This window comes from Myzus persicae, unplaced genomic scaffold, assembly GCF_001856785.1.
Source record: "Myzus persicae strain clone G006 unplaced genomic scaffold, MPER_G0061.0, whole genome shotgun sequence".
NCBI classification, from domain to species: domain Eukaryota; kingdom Metazoa; phylum Arthropoda; class Insecta; order Hemiptera; family Aphididae; genus Myzus; species Myzus persicae.
In genome coordinates this window covers 29526-55516 of record NW_019104083.1, presented here as the reverse complement: position 1 = coordinate 55516, position 25991 = coordinate 29526, and the positions used below count along the sequence as shown (strand labels likewise).

Sequence of the window (25991 nt, the reverse complement as noted above, 5' to 3'; positions counted from 1 at the left end):
GCATAACTGTTTAAAAACAAATACTTCCATATACCTGGTAATGCAATATGATATAAGGTTAATAAAATATATTAAATTTAGATTTTTAACAGTGAAAAATGTAACAGCATCATATAGAATATGTATGTATAGTTCATTGTACATTATACTATTATAGGTAGGTACATACCAATTATATATTTCACCAATCACAATACAGTATTTATGTAGTATGGATATCTAATACCACACGGTAATACATAATAGTTAATACATATATATATATATATATATATATGTAAATATAATATAGCTTACGACAAACGGAATTCTGTTCCATTCTACTTGGCATAGCTATACTATATACATGCCATTATACCAACTAATAATCACTATAGAACTATATTACAATAATGATAAAATACAACGAATCTATATATGGCTATACCGATATGTGTACACAGTGACAGTACACTCGAGTAGTTAGTATTTTAGTATCATTATTTTTTTTTATTCTGCAGATCATCATATGGGCCTGGGACAAAGTAGTGTTGCAAGAGTAAATTTTTTTATACGTTTCACCTCCTAAAGTCCAAACTTTCTAAAATTTAAATCAGTTTTAAAAAAAAAAACGTAATTCGATTAATAATACTTATCATATTTGTATATAATATTCAAAAGTTCAATCCATTAGCGTCTCCAGTAAACTATCTTTTTGTATTAAAGAAGAGAACTTTTAGTCTGCAGATAAGATAAAAGCCCAAATTTTACTTTAAATAGTGTTAGAAAAATACGTTTGAAAAAGAACAAAATAATATATCGTGCATTATTATTCAAATGAACATTTTAGCCTATATAGTTACAACTTTGGAATCGGGCTTTGATCCGAAGTGATCAAAAAGTTATATTCTTTTAAATAAAAAAAAAAGTGAAGGAGATCCGACCATTTTACGGGGCGTGAGAGTTTTTCCTGTGAGACATATTTTTGTAGTAAAAAACTCACCTTCTCCCGGCTCCGACGACTTTAAGGGAATTCAGAATTTGATTATAATTTTAACTGGAGGCTGCTGTTTTTTTTTTTAAGTTAAAATATCCTAGAAAAAGGTATACCACCCTAGGTACAATCAACTGTTATAATAATTTAATACTATACAATATACATTATCTAGTCATTAATATTTAGGTATTTTAGATCTTAGGTCAACTACACCAGTCACTTATTAGGTAACAGGTTTGTTCTTTGTATACACTAACTTGCAGTACCCAAATCTTGAAAGGATGGAGATAATTTAATAATTGTTAGAATGTTAGTCATTTGGGTGAAGGAAATAATTTTAACCAAAGAATTAATAGTTTGCTTGACTGAGTGAAATTATATTTACCTGCATAAGGTAAAAACTTGGTGACATTGATGCAAACGATTTAAAAATTGGATTTATTATTTCTATTTTGAATGTATATTGTATACGATTTTGTTTTAGTGTAATATAATTTTTTTTGTTCACTGTATATTACAATATTACTAAATATACCAATATCTTTTTACAACCTGCAAGAGTTCATTATTAATTATTTGTTATGTCTTTTGTATGTGACTAAATTTTTTAGGTTTTTATTACCTATAAAATATTATTATTATTATAATTATAAAATTATAATTATATTCATCTATTACTATTCAATATTCATACTTAATACTTATCCGTCCTAACGAGCCAAACAGACTGCGGTATGCGATTGATTCGTGATTAGGTTAGTAACTAGTAAGGTTAATTTATAAATATAGAACACACATTTTTTTGCCTAATTAGAGAACTTAAACTTACTACTTAAGCAATATAGTCTTACCTATATAATTTTGTATAGGCGTACGTGTAACTGTGTAATCGGTATAATACTGCAATAAGCCATAGGTAATAGGAATAGCATATAATTTAGACGACTTGGAAAATTAATAATCAATTCATTTATTTTTCTAACTACTTATTTTTTTTTTATTATTATTTAATTGATAACCAGCTGGAGAATTATAAATAAATGCAATAAAAGTTTATCATATTATCTTAGATAGAATGATAGAAACTTAAAAAAAAGAATTAATGTTTTAAATGTATTATTGACACTTGACAGATTAATCACAATATCATCTATATTTTAGTGTTTAAAGCTTGAAAAACGAATACGACATTTTATTTTTACATACTGTGACAATGTGACATACGAACATGCAAATCCGACAAATAAAACTTCCAAATGCAATTTTTTTCTGCCAAATTTAGTTCAACCTAGTAATATTCTGGTACTTCTGTATTACTGGATTAGTATTTACTAATAGTAAAATAAATTACCTGTATAGTAATAACATGATTAATATCATAAAATAAATTTAGTAGTATAGGATATCAGACAGTCTTCACACAGAAACATTTTTCGTATACAATGATATAATATCATTGAATACAAACTTAACTCATCCATTACATTTTTACAATTTTCAGTGACCCAAACAATATCTACAGTGCGCCGTGCGGCAGCAGGCACTATAGAAGTCGCCACACGCCAGTCAGCAATACAGCTGCTTAGCAATCGTCAGAGTGGTACCCACACCAGTCAGGCCACCTGTCCTTATTTGATATCCTTTTTTGTAATCATTGATAAGCACTTGTTATCTAATATAGTAATATTTATCATTCATTCAAGAAAAATGAAATGAACCACAATAATAGTTACTATTATACTGATATCTCGACTGAAAAGTAGAAAGATGAAACTTCGGAGTCCGGATGTTCAAGATACTTTTTATTTTTAAAAAATAAAAACCGACTTGTTTAATGTTTTTGGGCAGATCAAAATAGTAAACTAATATCTCAATAATGGCTTGCGGCTCATTAACACCTAATGTGTTCATCTCAGAACTTGATCAGATTATGAACATCTTAGAACGAGGCACAATCGTCACACGATTTTATTTGAAGAAGAGGCCTGAGAAACGAACACTGAAGTTACGCAAGGAAACACGACAGATTCTCTGGTCAAGGACAAGTAGTAGCAACAATAAAACCTTTGATGGCTCTTGTAATTATATGTTTTAGTTTGATCTATACAACTATAATGTACAACTATTATATAATTATGTTGCACCATTATCTGCGTATTGAAAATTGTATGTATAATTGATATTTTTATTTTAGTGGACCTCAAAGATGCCAAAGAAGTACGTTGTGGTAGAAATAGTAAAGAATTTGATAGATGGCCTGATGAATTGAAGAAATTTGAAGCTACCAAATGCTTTGTCATATTTTATGGCAACGAATTCAAATTGAAAACTCTGTCTATAGTTGGTATGTTCATTTATGATATTATTGCAACTTTTGAGGTAAATTGTAAGAAAAAAAAGGTACCTACTTCAGGCTATTTATTATTACGAATAACTTGATATAACACTGTGAAGGTTGTTTAGTTTATTAGTGCTTTCATTTTATTGTTTTAATTTTTATTGATAATAGTATTATGATAATTTAAAATAATTTTTTTTTATTATCTTAATAATACTAATTCTATTAATGTTTGATAAAATCGACAAAAAAACATTGTTATATACCTAGGTAATTTATAACAACTTAAGTAATAAGATTAAATAAGCGAAATAATATAGGTACTTACTTACCCATATATTCATTCTCAAAATGGATCCATACATTTTTAGTTCTTATATTTACTTAGGAAATTAAAAATACTTATTTACATTTTCTCTTTTTAGATGAAAACTGTATACTTCTTTTTTATTTGTTTGTTATTAAGCTGGTTGACAATATTTACTAAAAATATAAAATAATATATAGGTTGACATATAGTATTGGACACTAGTTGTTCTATATAAATTATTTTACTTTTGAAATCCCAAAAAATGCTGTAAGTCAATAACATGAGCGGATGGGTACTTTTTTTAAACCGGGATATATTTATTAGGGTCTCATAGACCTAGCTCCTATATATTGTACATAAAAAAATTCAACTTCTTTTGAGTTTTATCGTTGGCACATTTACTTAACAAATATTGCTCCATTCTTTTTTTTTATTTTTGTTATTCGAACATCAATTATATTTATTTATATTTACATTTTATACATTATTTAGTTATAGCAATAGTACATGCAACAAAATGGATATGTGTTTATACAGAGGCCCTTAGGCCCTAAGGCCCTAATAGAGTATACAAATATTATAAATATGCATTAATACAGTACAGCCGCCAGGGCATCAGCCAGTATTATAAAAATGTACTTATATATTATTATCATTATTTTTTTTGTTGGGGGGGATCATATGGTTGAGGGGGGGATACGGAGGGATGAATTTACAGAAATTTGAACTTTTATAAAAAGTGATTAATCTCAATAATTTAATATTGTATTAAGTCCTAGTTTTATCATTAAAATCATTATTTTTTTTGTTGGGGGGGGGGGGCTCTGAGTATAATATTTATGGGGGCCAACCGGAAAAATCCCGATTTCCCGAGAGGCCTATCTGTCCATGGTCAATAATAATAGTTTTTACTTAATATATTATAATTAAGCTTCATTTTACTAATATAAATATTGTGGTAGTGCTATACCATAACTAGTAAATTAGACCTTCTATTTATTTAGTTGAACCAAAAATTATAAAAACTATTTAATAAAAAAATTTAATGATAAATGTACAATTCATAAAAACAATATGAAAATTTGATAACAAGAAGCTTTGGTTTTTTGAATTCAAATTTTTTTATTTGTGTGTTAGAGCCTCAACCGTGATGGTTATTATTTTTTTGAAGTACATATAACCAGTAGCTCTTAAAATGTAACATATTATATTCAATTATGCACTGTTGAAAACAATCATGGAAGGCCGTAAAGGTTTAAATATGTACCAATAATGACAATTTTTTTGCTCCATAACTTTGAAAATAATTGATAATTTTCTTCATTTGACTTCTAAAACTCCAAATTAGGAACAATTTTCTACCACCAACATCCATCAATGTTAAAGATTAGACAATTTGTTTGGCTGTAAAAAGTTTTACATACTTCAAAATGAATGCATCCATTGTTCTGTTTAGTATCAAAAGGATTTTAATATTATTCTTTTCATGTTTGATCAGTAGCGGCTTGTGTATAATATGTACACAAGTGCTTGTGCACTATGAACCCTAACACAAGAAAAATTGAAAACATAAATCATGATAATTGATACTACGTGTATCAAAATATTAAAATAATGTAACAATTAAATTGGGTTATTTCAAAGGCCAAATGGCCAGTTGGTTGTCCACACTGGAACAGTATTGGTATGTACAGTAGTGCACACAGTCACTATGCACATTTGTACAGTGTAAAGATTAATAAATGTCAAAACACGCAACCCTTGTTATAAATTATAATGGAATCGATGTGCTCATAACAAATTAAATTGTTTCCAGTAAATTATTCTGTTCGACATCACAATTGTGCATCAACATTATAATTTATTTTTACTCTTACTCGTTTATTATATTCTGATTATCAGCTGATCATTTTTGTAAATAATTATTTTATACAATCTATAATATATGTATATAACATTGATTGTATTTTTTTTGGGTGTGCACTACTTCATTAAAAACCCACGAGCCACCACTATGTTTAATGCTAGACAATTAAATCCCAAAGGCAGTAAAATAAAATAAAATACATGTCAAATAATAATTAATAGTTGGTAAATAGATTGTATAGTAGGTACTTAATTTAAACATGTGTTAGGCCAGCTATAGTGTTTAGAATTGATCATAATGAACCCAAAACTTCAAATATACTTGTGAATATAACTTCAAATATGACTTAGTAGACAAATTTATTATTATTATTTATTGATATTGTACCATTGTCTATATCTGATTATAATTAACTGGATTATAGCATTATCCGAACAAGAATGTGAATTATGGATCAAAGGTTTATATCATCTTGTAAATGATACTGTTTGTGCTCCATATCCATTACAAGTTGAAAGATGGCTGCGTAAAGAATTTTATACTATGGAAAATTCAAGGGAAACGTTAGTACAAAAATAAATCACACTTTAAACAAAATGCTTTATGCCTTTATTCTAATAAAATGTTGTTATAATATAATCATTGACATTAATGCTGTTTGAGTTAAAAATAAAATAATTACAATTACATATATTTTATAGAGTGACATTGAAAGATGTAAAATCTTTTTTTCCGCGTGTTCATTGCAAAATTTCAACCAGTAAACTACGAGAGTTGTTTCAAGAAGTCGATACCAGGAAGCGCAATGAACTTAATTTTGATGAGTTTGTCACTCTCTATAACAAACTTATCTATAATTCAGGGGTAATAATTATACTTAATGAACAATTGTTTGATAAAATTATTTAATACCTGTTGGCATTTTATTAGATTTTCAATGAATGTTTTTCAATGTATTGTTCAGCTGACGACACATTCAACGTTCAAAATCTTACTAGGTTTCTGAACGCTGAACAAGAAAGTTTATGTCTTGAAGAAGAAGTTGTTGCTAAACACATGAAAGAATATTTCAAGTATTGTGGTAGAGATTTAAATGATAAGCTACAATTCACCTCAACCGATGTAAGTTATTTTATATAAATTATCCAAATACTTAATTTGATAACACCAACAGTAAAAAGTACACCAAACTTCAACAATTTGTAGCTATCCATTTTATTTTATAACAAAATGCATTTAAGATTTAACACTATAACAATGTATTACAGATTCCTATGGATGTAATATTTGTATTTTGTAGATCTGCTATCTCAGGGGGGCGGATAAAATTAAGGATAATATCATATTATCTCTTATCACACATAAAAAAAGGTCTTGGGATGAAAATAAATTGGGTGTAATTTATTTTAATCATTATAATTACACATTACTCGTAAATAGCATAATATGATGTATGTATATATTATATAAAAAAAAGAATACATTATGGTATAGAGTAATAAATTATAAATAGTAATTAGTGTATAGGTAAAGTAAAATATTTGCTTGTAGACATAATATCATAATAATTAATAACTTATTCTAATGAACTTAACATAAGTAGCTGTTTTAAGACTTTGGTCTGACTCGTTTCCCGAATTTCGCCTGCTAAAAACATTTCGTCTACCACTGTGTATACCTTGTAGAAGTTGAACACCAGATCTAGTTCACAGACGTTGTGGAAATATTCGTTGAGGACTTCTACAAAATTATGTATGGCTTCCAGATAACACAAATTGTTATCGCCCACGTCTACGCAGATGCAAAAATATAGCCCGGCGTACCTTCGATAAATTATTTTGAAGTTTCGGAATTCTACGAAATTCGTGTGCTTGGCGTCTCTGACAGTTACAACTGCGTGCACTTCTTCGATAAGCTTTTGTTTCTCGTCATCATCAAAATTCATATACCATTTGGCTAGTCTTGTTTTTCCTGCTCTGTTTTGTATTAGAATGAAGCGGATCATTTCAATTGTTCGATAAATAAATAAAAAACCAAACAAACGCGTAACGAATTAAATGACAAAAGTCGCGTCAACTAAAAATCAATACCAAGTATTATTCTGTACTCCGGACTTGGGTAAACCGTGAACATAGTACCTGATACTGCATTGGGTAATATATATTATCATAAACCACTAGTCACCAAAAAATGGCGACCACTGATAACTGATAACAGTTTTCGTTGTCTGTTTTCAGCTTTGAACTTCCGTTCCGTATTTCATAATCAACTAAATCATTAATCAACTAATTCCGTGAATATATGACGTGAATGAATATTGTAAAATATTAAATAGCAATAAATTAGAAATTACCCTGTCAATATTAGAACTCTAAACTATCTTATACTACTATACTTTCGATTTTTAAATATTTGATTTACGAAAATTGGTAGTACACTAATACCGAATAGTAAATTCAAATGAATTCTCATTATTTTGCAACAATAAGGTATAAATTCATTAGGTAATAAGCTAATAACAGACATTTTACCACATTTGATATTACACATTTTGTATGTATTTAAATAAATATAATTGAAATACTATATTAAATGTTCATATAATTACATTTCTGTATTGTATTTGCTATTAATATTACAAGGTGCATTTATTTATTGAGATTCGATAAAAAAAATACTGTAACTGCGGGGCATTATCAAACATTTTTTCTCCATCTTACAAATGTAGAATATAGTAAAAACTAAAAACCCCTATGTTTTATTTGTTAAGATTATATTATTGAAATTAAGGTATCATTCCCTAATAATTATAAAAAATAATACAATTTGTGTTTAAAATCTTTTATTTTAATATTTAATTTTATAATCATTTTAAATATTAAGACAAGCTTCTGAAAAAACACAGTAGGGTTAGGTATAATAGTTGGTTAAGGTCTTCATTGCAACAATACAATTACAATGAGTGCAATACTGAGAAAGTTCTTAACATATTATTACCTGTGTGTAAGATGAAGAAATAAAATTATTCTGTCTTGCCATCTTATTGACTGTAATGAAGAATAATAGAAGAAAATGATTTTATATAATTATTTATTACGTTTAGTTAATGGATAAATGGGTTTTTGAAAAAACTAAGAGATCTCTTCATATAGTATCAGATTAATCTTTTGAGTTATGCTTTGTTTAATACATTTTTTTTAGTTTTACATAGTTATACCTATTATACAATAATATTATACTTGTTTTTTTTTTTAGTTTATGGATTATTTATTTTCAAAACAAAATGAGATATGGGATCAATATTATGACAATATATTTCAGAACATGACAAAACCACTTTCACATTATTGGATAGCATCTTCTCATAATACGTTAGTATGATTTGTATGTTTTCAAGATATTAAAATTTATAAACATAGAACAGAGGACCAAGAGACTATACAAATTAGCAAAACAATAACTAATTGAATACATCAACTATAGATACCTATTAAATAATATGTATGAATAGATATAATATTTTTACTCTGAATACCTTTTATTATTCAAATTTGTATGATCTTTAAAATATAGTGCACAATTTTATTTTATTTATAGTATTTGTTTTACATACTTATTCAATAAGAATATATATTTTAATATGCACTAAACCACCTCAAAAGTTAACAATCCCAGACTGATTATTCTCTTTTGAGGTAGAGTATAGTCAATAGTCATACTAGCAAATTATTTAACATAAAAATATTCTTTAGCATTTATAAAACATTTATGTTATTAAAAGTATAGTATTATAATTTTTTTTCAGCTATTTAACTGGCGATCAAGTATCTAGTGAAAGTTCAATTGAGGCATATGTAAGGTGTTTACGCTGGGGATGTCGCTGTATAGAATTAGATTGTTGGGATGGACCAGATGGGCTGCCAATAATATACCATGGGCATACATTAACCAGTCGTATAAAATTTTTAGATGTCCTAAAAACAATTAAAGAACATGCTTTTATTGCTTCGCCGTAAGGAAAAAATATAAATACAGGCATATATTAATCAATTAATTAATTACTATAATTTTAGGTATCCAGTTATTTTGTCAATAGAAGACAACTGTTCAATACCACAACAGCGAAATATGGCATCAACTATGGTTGAAATATTAGGGGATATGTTAGTTACACAACCAGTTGACCGGAATGAAAATAAAATGCCTTCACCTGAGCAACTTATGTATAAGTTCATAATTAAACATAAAAGACTTCCAGAAAAAGTTAATGGAGACCAAGCTGTCACAATTAGGCATAACGATGATTGTAAAACTATTATATTTAATTTATATTTATTATATTTAATGTTTAATATTTTTGTTTATTTGCATAACTTTTTTTTTCAGCTAAAGACACTGATCTAAGGAACACAAAAAAAAATGGAGTACTTTATCTAGAAGATCTGCTTGAAAAAGAATGGAGACCTCATTTTTTTGTGCTGTCTGGTAATAAACTTTATTATACAGACCTCTGTAAATCAGATATCGATAATGAAGACGAAGCAGATGGAGGAGAGTTGGAAACTAGTGATGTATCTAGTGCAAATCGATTGAGAGAAGTTAGTTGAATTTAATACTTATTATTTATATATATATATTGAGGACATAGTAAAATATTGGACAGTGTGTTAATTGTTAGGATAATTTATTAAAATAGGTCGTAGTTAAGTCTAAAGTTTAGTCCCTAAAACCATTCTTATAAATATGAAATTGTGTATGTTATAATGTATAAATCCGAAATCAGATACCATTTTTTGTTTATTTTGATTATTTAAATTAAATTTATTTGTAACTATGATGATTTAGTTTTATCAACATTTATTTATTGAATAAAAAAGAGTGTTTCTTAAAGTCTTAATAGGTAAATTATTATGGATTACCATGCACTGTAATCAGTTTGATTTATTATTTTCATTGTATTAAATACTGAAATAATAATATTATAAAACTTCAATATATTTTTTGGACAAATGATGTTTCTAACACAAAACATTGGAGTACATGATATATTGCTTAAATGATTTTTCTTTTGGTTAGCCAAAATTAAATTGAGCCTAATAATATTGGCTTAGGAACTGACATGTAATAGGCTTTACTAAAGAAAAATCTTTGTACCTGTATACCAATTGTATAATTGTCATTATTCTTTAATTTTATCAGTCGGAGATAACACGTATAATAAAATATATAATAATATAATACCTGTTTTATAATGATATTTATTCAGTTTATAAATTTGTTATCGCTGCATCATTTAATCCCCGAATTGCATTATATTTATAATGTATAGGTACTGTATTATTTGCATAATATGATTTGTTTGTAATAAAACATAGATTAAATATAATATACATTTTGTAGGGTATACCTAATGATGAATTACATTTTGGAGAATACTGGTTTCATGGAAAATTAGCTCGTGGTAGAAATGAAGCTGAAGAACTATTGAAACAGTATCAGCATTTAGGAGCTGGTACATTTTTAGTAAGGCAAAGTGATACATTTATTGGTGATTATTCGCTATCATTTTGGTAAATAATTGGAGTAAATCATTACATTAACCATAGATCATTAATTTATCTATTTGTACATTTATAGGCATTTAGGTAAAGTAAACCACTGCAGAATACGTTCAAAGCATGATAGAGGGCAAATAAAGTATTATTTGATTGATGGTGCTGCATTTGACAGCTTATATAGTTTGATAACTTATTATCGTACTTATCCATTACGTATACAAGTAAATTTGCCATAAATTTAAAATTTCATGTTCAGATTTAAATACATCATATATTCATCACATAAACTAATAACAATTTAATTGTAGGAATGCTATATTATTTTGAACGAACCTGTACCTCAGCCTTTAAAGCATGAAGGGATGAATTGGTATCTTCCACATGTTTGCAGAAGTCGAGCAGAGGCATTATTGCGACGAGTACCACAAGAAGGTGCATTTTTGGTGCGACCATGTGAAAATGATAAACATCTTTATGCTATTTCATTTAGGTAAAATAAAAATAAATATTTGCCGTTTTCTTTATGAACCAATTAAAATATATTTATAAATACTGTTTTAGGGCTGAAAAGAAAATTAAACACTGTCGCATTAAACTTGAAGGGCGATTGTACACTATTGGTGTAAAACAGTTTGAAAGCCTAGTGGAACTAATAAAGTATTATGAACAAAATTATTTATATAAAAAAATTAAGCTATGGTTTCCTGTAAATGAAGATATTGTACAAAGAATGGGAACTGTGAGTATAATATACATAATATATTAAAACAACATTTAAAAATGATTATTTATTTATGAAATTAAATTTAGGTATGTTATAAGATTAAAATAATTTTAAAATGTTAACCAGTCAATTTTTACAATCTATGTTATAACTTAGTAATTAATTAATTATCTATTAAGTTATTATTTTATATTATTTATTAGTAATTGGAGTGGGTAAGATTAAGTAGTTTAATTTTGAAACAGTTTGCCCATTCCATATTGGCATCACCTGGGGTGTAGCGATTGATTTCTTTTGTTGAACAGCAGCTGATTTAGTATTTGGTAAACCCACATATCCCAAAGCTGGCACACAATCTGAACAAAGTGGTATAGGCTGAAGTGGTTTGTTTGCTTTAACTGTTGGGCTCTTAAGTGTCTTACCATTACAGTCAGCTTGTGGTTGTTGACTAAATGTCAGGTGCATTGGGCTTGAAGTTAGTGATTTCAAATCTATTGGTGGTTCACCTGGATTCAAATAAAACATCAATGTTTGTTGTGGTTTTGATTTGTCTTGTGTTTCTAATGGTTTGGATTTGTCATGTGTTTCCAATGGTTTAGATTTTTCATGTGTTTCTAATAATTTGAATTTGTCCTGTGTTTCTAATGGTTTTGATTTTTCAAATTTATTATGTTCTGGTTTTATTGAGTCTTTAACTGCCATTTGTTGGGAACTTTCTGCCTGTTCTGAACCCTTGTAAAAACTGCCTCCACTTAAAATGTGCATTAAATTAAAACCACTTTTACCAGATTCTGCTGGTTGTTGAGTTGGCCGAGGCTTATTTTCTGTTATGGAGTAATCATTTTGGATCATATTGGTATATACTGGTAACATGACCATTGAATTTGGATCGTAATAATAAAGTGGTTGTGTTTGTGTTTGCAGAGTAGACTTCTGATTTCCTTTGTAACTTCCTGGTTGAGAGGTTGAACTCGGTTGAGAATAGTAAATTCCAGAACTATCATATGTCTGTTGTTTGATATCTCCATGTGTTCCGAATCCCACAAAATTACCTTGGTTAAAGGAATTTGGGGGTTGCTGAATTTGTGATGGGCGATTATAATTAACTTGCGTATCATATAATGATCCAAATATTGATGGATTATATCCAACTAATCTCAATGGCTTGTTTGATAATTGTTGGCTTTTGAATTTTGAATATCCGTTACTTGGTTGATAGCTTTCCTGTTTTTCCATTTCAATAGAATCAGTTTCAACTACTTTTAGTGGCTTATCAGATAATGCGCTATTAAAATTTAACCGCGGATCAGACTGCTCATGATCTCCATTGATATTTTGTATCATTTTAACAATATCTTTTTTTATAGCTTCATCATCATTATATTTGAAATCATCTGTATTTACTGGGTTTGGTTGTTTAAAAGGAATTGTAAATTCTGTTTGTTTAATTGTAATTCCCTCATCTTGAATTAATACTTGATCCGTTGCCTGTTCGTCTTTTACGTCATCTTTACGATCTTCAGTTTGGTTTGTGCTCACAATATCTTCAGTTAGTTTAGTAGCCTTTTCAGTGATGTCTGCCAAATTATATTCATCCTTAGAATTCATCTCAATTGGTTTTGATGATATTTGTTCTTGTGTATTTAAGGGTTCTACAACTATTGGTGATGCTTCTTTAGACACAGTTGATTCCTTTGGAACATCAGTTTGTGTATCATGCATAGGATTGTTTAAAGATATCTTGAGCGGTGAAGCATCAACTTTGGTATTAACCTCCGTTTGTAATTCTTTAGATTTATCAACACGGTAATTAACAATCCGCATATCTCCATTAGAATCAGCTATATTATAATACAAACCAATTTTTTCTCCATTCTTGTTTTCTTCTTGTGGTGGTTTGTAGTTCATTGCCGGTTTATCATCTTGCACATAGTAGTGAAAACGGTATTGTGGAATCTGTAATTTAATCACATTGACCATGTATTAATTAATACTAAAATGTATACTTCTTGAAAATTTAAATTATTTATTACCTCTTGTATTTTGGATATTCCTCTTATTCCTGGTGCCCTGGTTGATTCTACTCTAGTCATAACTACAATGAGTATGATTATCTGAAAATTACACAAGTTTAATTAGTTTAAATCAAATTTATATTGCCTATATAGTTTTAACACATTATGAAGGTAATCAATAACTCTCACTATCAGAGTGAAGAATATTGAGATTTGTTTTGCCAAAAAAAAAAAAATGATTTTACACGAAGTGCAACAAAATGCACATAGTAATCCTAAAAATTAAAATATCGTAAAATCTAATGAGAGAACTCAGATAATGTTCTTGCATTTAAGTTTATTATAGTCAATTCAATCTAATATGTAAGCTAACAATACAAAATTGGTACTGCTGGACGTACATTTCGGTATATTAAGCGTTAGTAAGATGGAGACAAAAATATATGCAGGTATGACATTGTAACTATACTTCAAATGGAACTATTTACACAACATCAATTTTTGACTAAACATATTTTGTTGTAATTTATAAGAAAATTATCCTAGATACTTGAAATTGTCTTCATATATTAATTATATAATCATTTCCTGATTAAGGTATAATTGTCTCTATTTAAGCCATTTCCTATAAATGTTGATTATAATTTTTGTAAAGAAAAATGTTGACAATTTAATACAAGATTCTTCACTAGTTGTATCAATTTAAAAATATTGAAAATACATTTCACATATTATTTTTTTAATAATTTTATTGGTTGAAGTTAAAATGTGTCAACAACTTGAAAATGTAAAACAAAGTTCCTCATAAGTTGAAATCAAAATATAATGAAAATACATATGTACAATACTTTTTATCAAGTTCAAATGTTTAAGGAATTGGGATACTCTATTATTTAAATAAAAATAACGATAAAATAAATTTACAAAATTCATTAAATTTTAAATAATAATATTAGTTATTTTTTTGTAATTCAAAAATTATTTGTAGGGATTTGATTCTTTTCACAATAACACACTATTATTAACGACTAATTATAAGCTATGTATTCCAAAAATCTAACCACACTATTTTCTGTGGTACGACTGCAGTGATTTTTCAGTTAATAAGTAATAACTGCTAGTAATATTACTTTTAGATAATTTTGATCATTTAATTTTCATATCTTATTGTATCAGCAGTATATGTTGTTTTTCTGTTGTTTTATTGTTATTTTTAAATCATTCTCCTATCTAATTGTTGTGCTATATATATTCTAATTGTACTAATTCGTAATTGTTGAACTGCAATAGTTTATACTGAATGTTCTAACAAAAAACAAAAAAAACTGCTAGTAGTATTATAATAATTATTATTGTATCCCACAGTGGAAATCGAAATATCTTTTCGGCTTTTAGGACAACGGAATACATTATATCTGTGGAAGTTGTGAAATAATTTTTTATTACTTATTTGGTCGGACTGTCGGAGAGGGGGTCCAGTACCTAAAATATTCGTATGGCGTACCACAGAATGTTGAATACCACTGATTGTACCTACATTTATTGTTCAAATTTTTGTGAAATTATCATAATCAGTGTATCTTAAGACTGTTCAATAGTACCTAAGTACTATTTAATTAAATATTTATCATTTACGTAGTATACTACACTCATAAACATTGACTATAAATACCTACTTAAACTTTTAGGTTTTCATCAGTATTATGAATTTTAATAAATGATGCAACTGATATTACTTATCCGTTTTCGTCTGTTGTTATAAGACCTAGAAGTATTGTCTTCTAAAAACAAAATACTGTATGGACGTATGGTTCACTAGGCACCCTACGTTCGGAACGTAGCGTTCTTATAGTTTTAAACCACCTGTTCAGGAAAAAAAGGCGGGTATCTAAAAAAAAATATTTGTAAGCATTGTAACCATTCAACAATAGAATCGGTTTTTTATGTTATTCTACTCCCTTAGGTGGCAGGTAGTCTGTAGTTATAATCCTTTTTGATATAATAATTATTTTTAACGTTTGATTTTTGACTGCAGTATAATATGTTTATGGCTCATTGTTATACGATTAAGCGTCTACTTTATCATAAATATTGGTAAATATCTACTATTTCTTAAACATTCATAATTGAATGTGTTATATTATTAATTATTATACTAGCGTGTGAAATACTAAAATAACGAGTATTTTACCGTAGTTAATTTGGTATCAAGCGTGATATACTACTTTTCATTTTTGGGTTAGGTACATTTTGTTTGTATGATATTTATAATTAAAAGTAAATAATGAATGAATTTATTTATACATAATACATGCATTAAAAAAAATAAATCATCGATAAGTTATGTTTGTTTTGAATCTGAACCTTTATAATTAGCAGAAAAATATAAATTTAAAAATAGTTATTACTATTATTATTAATTTTATTTGCCTAGCTAGTTACGGATTGTAGAATATTATTTATTATTATAAACAATTAGATTTACTTACTTTTTTTACAGTAATTACTAAAACCATTTATAATTTTGTTTTTACTATTTAAATTATTATTGTTATACCGATAAAATTTTATAATTTCCTGGGGTTATTCTGTATTTATGTATTATATTGTTAACTTTTGACTTAAATAATGCTTAGGGATTTAGAGATATCTACTTGAGCGTACTACCTAGTAAATACACGATTAATATTTTTTTGTACTATATAGAGTAAAAAGTGTCATCCTGAAACTGTGTCCATTTATATGTGTCACGTGTCCATAAATAGAGATTTAAATTAAAGTTACACGTTTATTTTACTAAGTAGAATATATAATATATTGTAATTTTAAATAATCATAAAAAGTGTCTTTTTTTTGGAAATATGTTTATATTTTGCTATGTGTGTTTAAACAATCAGTACTTTTGTTAAATATCCTTGAACCTAACTATAATTGTAATTAACACAATGAATGTTTTATTATATAATCGTACACGACGCATAACAAAAAATTGTTGTTTAAGTTAAATATTATTTTTAAAATCATATTTTTGTCTTTATATCAGTAATTAAAATTATTGAGAGCTACTGCGCTAAAAAAAATTATTCCGATTTAGAATAATATAAACTTTGCGGCAGCCCGCGTTAGTATAACCTCTTGAGAATAATGTACTACGGCCACCGGCAGCCTTAAAATCGTCGAGACATAATTTTTTAACCATTTTTTGTGTTTCCGCCGGAGACCGACAACAGTAAACGTATTAGGTTAGGAATATATATATAATATTATTCTTGAAATACAGACGAAATTATAAATTTTTAAAATTGAGTATAATATATTGAAAATATTTTTAAATGTTGATAGATTCTGTGAATGCAAACCCGTAAACAAATTTAAAAATAAACATCCTTAAGGTGTATCAAAAATAATTTAACAGATCGTGTTTCTCACCTGCACGACATTCTTTAACGCCAACTCCATTTTTCTCATTGTTGTAACCGCAGACAGAACCCTGCTGTTTGAATGAAATAATTATACTGATGCGTGTAGCTCGTCATCAACCCCCTTTTATAATCTTCAGCCTTGACTTCTCCACTGCCACCACCTCCTCACTCCCTGCTTGTCCTGAGCCACTAGAAATATTCCATTAGGAATTCTCGTGTGATGTGAATGATGTGATGTTTATTTAAATGTGTGTATCATATGATGGAAAAATTATCTAGTTTTAAAACTATTTCCACAATTTATTGGTTTGGTAAAATGTGTAAACAAAGTGCTTATTTGTATTTAAGATAATTAGTTAAAATACAGTAATACCGTTATCGAAACGAGTTGCCCAAGTAAGTGCACGAATGGAAAAAAGTTTTGTGTATAATATTATTACACCTTGATTATTTGGGTATGTTCCGCATTCCCCCTCGTGTCATGAATAATATCTTTGGGTATAATTCTGTATACTGGACACTGGTACATCGGGTTTTCCAGTGGATTACTGCCACTGCATCTAAACATGACATGCTATACAGTGTATAGTAATATTAGAACAAGTTTCCTCTTTATTTTTTTGAAAAATAAATCGAGTTAAAATAACAATGTGGTTTAAAAGAATTTAAGATTAATATTATTTTCAGATAGGTACTTACAATTTCTGATTTCTTTATCTCAAATTGTATTTAATGTTTCATATTTAGCTTTAAAAAAAGATGAAATATAATTTTACTTTTTTACTAATTTATCTTTTAGATTATGAGTGAATTGATGGATGTATTTATTCATTTTAGATTTCTAAAATTGTATAGTTCTAAATAGTAAATAGAAAATTGATAATCAATTTAGACCTTTTCCAGGCTACACCGTGTGTTTTTTTCTAACACTTAGCAGATGTGTTATTTACACTAAATTCTACATTTTTGACTAATTTAAAAATATATTATTAAATAAATAAAAAGCGATGCTTGTAAATATTCAACATTAGACAAAATATACAATTATTCGTAATAATTTAATCATTCATTTATCTGATTTGCTATTTTTTAATTCACGTGTTATAGTCACTTATTATGGTCATACATTTTATGCCGGTACATCGACATTGTACATTATTTATAAAATAAAAAAATTGCCTTTAAAAATAAATAGTTGTTACCTATTGTGCTCAGTATATGTACATTTTTTCAGAAACAGTTCTTAAATTATATATTGTTTTACATTGTATATAGGCAGGTACATATTTTTATTTTCTAATTAAAATATTTAGAATTATTTTATTCATTAAAAAAAAAACTGATAATTTATAATTTAAGGATCAAATGTGATACTATATTGATTTAATATAAAAATGTAATTATAATTTTGAATGGGTCATATTATACTCATACTTGGACGTTCAGGTATCGCGTACGGCTTATAAAGTCGTTAATATAATTATATCTTGTGACTCGTGTTATATATAATTTGGACTTACTTAGATAACAAATCCTATCACTATTCACAACCAATAGAAATATTATAATGGAATACTGAAAATAATGATTATTTGTAGAAGAAGCATTTAAAATTTTAATAATAAATTAACTAAATTAATTAATTTTCAAACAGTCCTCCACCGATGATTCGTGATCGTCACTAGTGCATATAGAAAATAGTAAATACGCCTATAAATAATATTCGGCTATATTGTAATAATATAATATATTATAAAATGTTGTATTATTATCACGGCCATTCAATTAATTCTTTGCAATCTGTTTTTTCCCGCGTTTTTTCGTATTTTTTTTTATCGTTTCTCGGATGTTTTTATATTATGGCATGTGGATCTAGATTAGAAATAAACGTGCGGCGGTGAATGTGTTTTTAATATACTAAAAGAGTAATATACATTTTCGTTTTTTATTTAAATACAATATTTTACATAATTTTAATTTATGTAAATATTTTTTTACTTATTTACACCTTTTTATCAAAAATAATGTTTTATACAATATTTTTTTTTCACCTTAACGATTCTTCGGCTATCTTTTGTAGACTTGTAGTTTTTATGAGCTACTTTTATTTGTGTCTGGTTATTGTAACTATCATTATTAAAAAAAAAAAAAATACCTAGACGTCTTGTGGTTTCACCCTCAGACATTACATTATGTTTGTTATTATGTGAATCACATAATATCCATCCATCCTCCTGGAGATATAACGCGGGAGATGAAAACGCTAAGCTACCACCATAACCGGTTTAGGCATAAATAACAAAATCTGTACCCCGTCACCTATTGAGGCAATATAATTTAAAAATTCCAAGATCAGGTTTCTCGGATACTAAATAATAACGAAAAAAGAGTTTTAATGATGTATTGTTACGAAAGGCAGGTATATTTAACCGTTCGACCCTTATTGAAGGTTCATCGAACTTAAAATGACCTCTCTAATTTGAAGTTTTTAATCTTTCTAGAGTGTGTGTTGTGTTAATAATAAATTCATTTTTTAGATGATATCGTTTATACTGTTGTCTATTTATAATATTATATTGAATGCAACGCCGGGGTGGAATGGACCGATGAAATATTGTGCTTACATTTAAGAGGACTAAGGAAGTTATAGTGTCGTAGTCCCTTGAAATTAATTATAAAATGTGTCCTCAAACGAATACGATTACGTACCAGATATATGACTGAATTTTGTTATAGTGAAAGTTTAAAACAATTTTTATTTTATTGGAATATAATTATTGGTCATTAGGATTTTTGTTTTATTTCTATATTACCAAAACATTGAAAATAAAAATATTAGTTTATTATATTTACCATATACTTTATTTATGTAAAATGTTAATTGCAAATTTAATGATTGTTTTACAATTATTTTGTTTGCGTGCTCAAGTTAATTATCACCCTTTATGTTTTCAGGATATCGATGATTCTTCAATTTCGTGTACACCTGGTTATATGGATCCCAGTAGTTTCATCAAGAAGGTAACTAAAATTAACTTTGTAAGTTAGAATGACTATCTAAGGTCACCTATTATTATGAGTAGGTATTAATTATTAATGTTTTTAAATTATCATTTATTGATCCTGGAAAAAGATATTTTCAGCAATGGTTTGTTTGTTAATTGTTTAGATAATCTCTGTAAAATAACATCCTAATATCATTAAATATAAATTAATAGTTAAGAGGACGTTAGTACAATAGTACGTTACACTGACATGTTTTCTCCGTCTTACAAGTGCGTAACATGGCAAATGTTATCCTCAGCAGTCAGCAGATCATGTTTAGATTCATAAATTAAAAAGTTAGATTGATGAATTGACCTCTTTTACAGTTTAAAGGTAAGATTATTACTTAGGGCATCTCAATATTCCATGGGCTTTTTATAATATTTTAATTTAGTAGAGTTATGAGTATTTTAAAATTGTAAATTGTTTGTACGTATTTAAATACGCATAACTCGCTTTAAAATTAAAATTTAATGAAAAAACTATGAAATACCCAAAATAATAATATTATGTTTAATTTGTATTAATGGTCAATTTACTCTCATTTTTAAACTAACTGAGCTAAACGTGATCTGCTCAGAGTAAAATTTGGTATGTTAATCACTTGTAAAACGGAGACAACAATAATATACGTGTAACGTCCTGTTAAAACCATTACAAATGGAAAAATTATCTTAGAAAATATTAAATATTAAAAGGAATAGTTAGTTAATTTACTTTAAAGATCCCTAACAGTGACAAATTTCAGTACTTATCGCCTTGTTAGTTAGGTTAGGTCAGGTATTGGAATTTCCAGGAAATCATATTAACTAATATTATCTATTAGTCCATTCATTGTTGGAATTTGTTTAAAAAAATCAGAACTTACTGTTTAAGTACAAAACAATTACCTATTTTTATTTTATTTTGGCTTTCAATTTCGAAATTATTAAATTCTTCCATAAAAAGCGCTTCAGATTACAAAAAAGTTATTGAAATTTGAATAGTTATAACTTATTAACCACTCTTCCTTCATGTATATTTTTCATATTTGTAGTTAAAATCATTGTAAAAATATGAACAATTGATGTACATAATTTTAATTTAAATGAATAATTCATGGGGTGCTGCCAAACCCTCCAATATTAATAAAATTCAAACTTTTCATTCAAAATGTCTTCGAAAAATAACTAATGCCCCATTTTATGTCTCTAATGATACTCTCCATAAAGATCTTTCTATCCAAACTGTCAAAAACGTTGCCAAGTCCTTCTACAAACGCATGCACACCAATCTTCGCAATCACCGCAATCCCTTGATTTCAGAACTATCTATCCCCACTATTCCTGGTGACCCCAGAAGGCGACTAAAACGAACGTGGTGTCGTGATTTACTTTCAGACTAACCTCCACCAACACATGTCATGAAGTCCCATCAATGGATGGTCTCTTCTCTCACGCCCCCTGTCTGAATTTTTGTAAATAATTGTAATTATCAACCCGTTGTTTATTACCTTATTTTCATCTTTTCTATATTATTCTATTCTAATATCACTTGTGCTTATTGTAAACCTTAATTTACAGATTGTACAATTCTCTTGTTTAAAAAAAAATAAAAAAAATTTAAATGAATAATTCTGAAGTGTACAAATTAATATATTTATTTATACCTGTGGTATTAATAAAACTGTATAAGCATTTATTAGGTACTGGGTATTATTAGATACCTATGTATTTTTATCTAAAAATAAACGTACAATAATATTATTTTTTTATGATCCATAGGTTACTGTTAAGGCAACATTTGATTATGAGAGCCGACAAGATGATGAATTGTCATTTTGCAAGCATGCTGTAATTACAAATGTAGTAAAACAGGACAGTGGTTGGTGGCGTGGTGATTATGGTGGAAAACGGCAACATTGGTTTCCCAGTAATCACGTAGAAGAATTACAGGAGGCACACATAGAAAAATCTGACAGCGGTGTAAGCATAAAGACTTTTTAGTAAACAATAATGAATATCAATTTATTTTAAATTATTAATTAATAATAACTATAATATACAGAGTTTTTTTTTAAGCATACTCACCCCATTTTCAGAAATTTTAAATAGACTTAGAGACCATATTTTCAAATCGCTGATATCTTTTGTACTACTTGGAGGATCCTGTGGCAATACAGACTTCTATTTTTCAAATAAAAATCCTTTTTTACAGAAAATTATTTAGCGGATTATTGTTTAGAAAATGTTGATGTATTTAAATCAAAATTCTAACGAGTAGTTTCTGATTTATTAAAATGTTTATACTAAGGATAATAATCCTTAAAAATGGTTCTATAAAAATAAAAAATATGTGTGATGTTAGATCTTAGATGTAATATTTATTATGCTTGGATCATTTTTACAAATTATTTAAATTGATAATTCATTGCTAACTTGTTCAAATTGTCTAAGTCGCTTATCTATTCAACTCATTACCATAGACCATTATTCTTAAAACACAAAGTTACATAACTCAAAAACTACTATCTTGAATTTTGATTTAGATTCATCAAAATTCTCATAAAAAAAAAATCTGTTTAACAATGAAAAATAAAAAGGGAGGTTCCTATTTGAAAAACTGAAGTTTGTTTTGTCCCAGGTTCATCCTTAAGTGGTTCAAAAAAGGTCAATGCTTCGAAATTGACCTTCAAGTGTATTTAAAAATTCCAAAAATCTGAATTTTAATTCATGCATAATTGAACCATAAAAGAGGTTAAACATGCTTAAAAATCACCCCGTGTATTATATTCTAATAACTTTATACAGAGTGTCTCATACTCTCACCATGTCAATAACTATTATCTAATCAATATTTTTGAAAATTATGTGTGTATTTAAAAGCCACATTTGTTACAATATAATATATTATTCTATAATTGTATAAATCAAATCGACATTAGAATACACAAAAATACTCATTATAAACCTGAGTTGGTTAATTTATAAGGGTTATTTATATCATATTCTGTACTTAAAAATTTGAAGAATAAATTAGCAGGTGAGATGAAATTAAAGAACATAATATGTGTACAAATAGTACGAGACACTCTGTATGTAAAAAATGTGTTCGCTTGATCTAATTAATAATAATAACTATTTGTTTTTATTTAAATATGTTCTAGTCAACAGAGTCTATGTTTTTGGGAAATTCTCAAAAAGGGAGTTTAGACTTGACTGGCGCTTTAGTTGAGATCGGCAGATTAAACCAACTGAAACTTGAATGGATGATCAAAATACAAACCTCTAATGCATGCACCCCATTCGTTGTAGGTTCAGTATCAAGAGAGCAAGCAGAAGAATGGAGAAATCTTATTATCGAAACTGCCCATAATGCCAGTGCAAGAGTAATAAAAGCAAATAATTTACTTTTGATCTTATATTAATACTATACATATATATATATATATGCATTTATATTATTTTTTTAATGAAGGAAACAGAAAATAAAAAAATGGAAAGACAGTTGAAAATTGCCAAAGAAATATCTGATCTTATTATTTATTGTCGATCAGTGGCTTTTTGTCTAGAAACACAGCGGGAACGTGGATTTGTACATAATGAAATGTCTTCTTTTCCCGAAAATAAAGCGGAAAAACTTATGTGTCATCAAGAAAGCGTATTCTTCTTTCGTTATCATCAAATTCAATTTAGTAGAGTATTTCCAAAAGGTCAGCGTATTGATTCCTCTAATTATTCGCCAATAGCTATATGGAATACAGGATGTCAGATGGCTGCTCTAAATTACCAGTCACCAGGTAAATGATTCAATTAAGTTTGAACAACAAAGTTTTGTAATAATTTCATTTTTGGATTTTAGATAAAGCAATGCAATTAAATCAAGCCAAATTCCGTTTAAACGGTGGTTGTGGTTATGTTTTAAAACCAGATTATATGTTAGATGAAAGTGATAAACTCTCAACTAATTGGATGGAAGAAACATTATCACTAACAGTTTGTATAATTGCCGGTCGACATGTTGGTAGACCAGGTCGTAACGGAATTTCTAATCCATTTGTTATTGTTGAGGTGTATGGAGCTGAATACGATTCAGGATTAAAATTAAATACACGCACAATACGTATGTTTATTTTTGTGTTTGGATTGAATTATGCATGTAACAGTTTTATATTTTTATAGCTGATAATGGATTTAATCCAGTTTGGAATGAAACTTCTGAGTTTGAAATTGCAAATCCTGCAGTTGCATTTATTAGGTTTGTTGTGAATGATGAAGATATGTTTGGTGATTCCAATTTTATAGGACAAGGAACATATCCGGTATGTTTCTCTAAATCTTGTTTTTTAATATTAATTTATAATTTAAATATCCTTTACTTATTGTTTCAGATAATTTCACTGAGGTCCGGTTATAGAAGTGTTCCATTAAAAAATGGCTATTCTGAAGATATTCCTTTGGCCTCTCTCTTAGTACATATCACAATTAGAAGTAATACTGTTAGTAAACCAAACAATAACTTTTTTTTTAAATCTATTCAAAGTTAATTATTTTGAGCATATAGCTATTGATAATTTCTGACTAATTATTAATAAACTTTTTCATTTAAATGAATAATACAAATTAACTGCTTTCATTGTATGCATTATATTTTACATACATTTAGTAAATGAGATGCAATTTTTCCAATGTTTTAAAAAAAAAAATTGTTGTTGTGCTATTATAGTTAGAGTTGTTGATTAAAAATAATATTTTATTGTAAATAAATGTGTGAATAGATCAAAAAACAATATATCTTAAAATTGGTATTTGAAAAATGAAATATATTACTACAATTTTGAATAGAGAATGCAACAATAAAATATTTAAGGAGTTCTATATAGGCAATTTTATGAACTTTTATGTATAAAAAAAAGTTAATATCAAAAACTAGTTTATTAGGTATATTTTTATATATATTTCGGATATAAGTCAATATCGCTTGTTTTTATTTTGTCTAAAGAATATTTTTTTATCGGTTGTAGCTGTAGTATAAATTGTTGTAAACCAATATTTTATTCATTTATTTTTGACAGAACTTTATCAATGTTATTTATTTAAATCTATTTTTCTTCAGTATCATTTATAGAACTAAAAAACCAATCACCTTTTTTTTAATATAAAACATTAATAAGTAGAAATGCATGTGTAGACAAATGAGACAATTAAAACAATTGTATATTAATATTATTCAACTTAATCATTCTACGGTCTACATTGATTGATAAAAATTATACTGTGTTCATCAGCTTAATTTAGCTATTGATGCTGTCTCTTAGACATTACTACAAGCTATTATTTCACATTTAGTTACGAAAATATTATTAGCAATTAAATATGAATGATAAAATCAAAATTTTAAACTGTGAAAATATAAAAAATTTAATAATCCAACTTATCTTTCATAAGTTATTTTAAAACGATACAAACGAAGTGTGTACACTACAGTGTACATATATTATATATTTGTATCATATATTTAACTTTTCAATTATATTTATAATTTAATGTTTTGTCTTTATAGCTTTATATTATTGTGTATTATTTAAATGATTTAGTTAATTTAAGTTTTTACAGTCCTTTATAGTTTTTGGTATTTTTTGAAAAAAAAATAAGAGGCATTAGGCAAAATATATATATATCATATTATTTATGTTCTATTTAAAATATTTATCAAATATATTGGTTATTATATAATTTATATAATATATATAATATT

At 27.2% G+C, this 25991-nt stretch overlaps 3 protein-coding genes and 1 long non-coding RNA gene across 5 annotated transcripts; 1 reads left to right on the top strand and 3 right to left on the bottom strand.

Annotated features, from left to right (window-relative positions):
* The first annotated feature begins 2626 nt into the window (after window positions 1-2626).
* Window positions 2627-24939, top strand: LOC111038490 (1-phosphatidylinositol 4,5-bisphosphate phosphodiesterase gamma-1). The gene is made up of 20 exons (XM_022321617.1): window positions 2627-3054; window positions 3171-3320; window positions 5916-6054; window positions 6193-6355; window positions 6422-6613; window positions 8747-8862; window positions 9297-9503; window positions 9565-9797; window positions 9878-10089; window positions 10892-11061; window positions 11129-11270; window positions 11358-11539; window positions 11611-11788; window positions 20166-20231; window positions 22019-22219; window positions 23401-23622; window positions 23712-24033; window positions 24096-24356; window positions 24416-24555; window positions 24625-24939. The coding sequence occupies exons 1-20, from the start codon at window positions 2853-2855 to the stop codon at window positions 24778-24780; spliced, it is 3654 nt and encodes a 1217-aa protein (XP_022177309.1). The 5' UTR covers window positions 2627-2852; the 3' UTR covers window positions 24781-24939.
* Window positions 6078-6539, bottom strand: LOC111038493. Of its 2 annotated transcripts, none has more exons than XR_002604988.1 (2): window positions 6404-6539; window positions 6078-6327 (listed from the first exon to the last, which is right to left on the bottom strand). It is a non-coding gene; the product is annotated as an uncharacterized LOC111038493 (long non-coding RNA). The 2 variants fall into 2 exon arrangements; XR_002604989.1 differs by having other exon boundaries at window positions 6078-6342; window positions 6404-6538.
* Window positions 6683-7660, bottom strand: LOC111038492 (AP-2 complex subunit sigma). The gene has a single exon (XM_022321619.1). The coding sequence runs from the start codon at window positions 7494-7496 to the stop codon at window positions 7068-7070; it is 429 nt and encodes a 142-aa protein (XP_022177311.1). The 5' UTR covers window positions 7497-7660; the 3' UTR covers window positions 6683-7067.
* On the bottom strand, window positions 11823-17343 carry LOC111038491. The gene is made up of 3 exons (XM_022321618.1): window positions 17218-17343; window positions 13807-13887; window positions 11823-13729 (listed from the first exon to the last, which is right to left on the bottom strand). The coding sequence occupies exons 1-3, from the start codon at window positions 17254-17256 to the stop codon at window positions 11966-11968; spliced, it is 1884 nt and encodes a 627-aa protein (XP_022177310.1). The 5' UTR covers window positions 17257-17343; the 3' UTR covers window positions 11823-11965.
* Window positions 24940-25991: the final 1052 nt, after the last annotated feature.

Bases quoted from the DNA above. Each gene is read 5' to 3' on its own strand.
- LOC111038490 (XM_022321617.1), top strand. From the start codon at position 2,853: ATGGCTTGCGGCTCATTAACACCTAATGTGTTCATCTCAGAACTTGAT. The intron at 8,863-9,296 runs GTTAGTATGATT...ATTTTTTTTCAG, and splicing joins ATAGCATCTTCTCATAATAC to CTATTTAACTGGCGATCAAG. The intron at 20,232-22,018 runs GTAACTAAAATT...TATGATCCATAG, and splicing joins CCAGTAGTTTCATCAAGAAG to GTTACTGTTAAGGCAACATT.
- LOC111038491 (XM_022321618.1), bottom strand. From the start codon at position 17,256: ATGAGAAAAATGGAGTTGGCGTTAAAGAATGTCGTGCAG. The intron at 13,888-17,217 runs GTGAGAAACACG...TGTAATTTTCAG, and splicing joins CGTTAAAGAATGTCGTGCAG to ATAATCATACTCATTGTAGT. The intron at 13,730-13,806 runs GTAATAAATAAT...ATTAAATTACAG, and splicing joins GAATATCCAAAATACAAGAG to ATTCCACAATACCGTTTTCA.
- LOC111038492 (XM_022321619.1), bottom strand. From the start codon at position 7,496: ATGATCCGCTTCATTCTAATACAAAACAGAGCAGGAAAAACAAGACTA.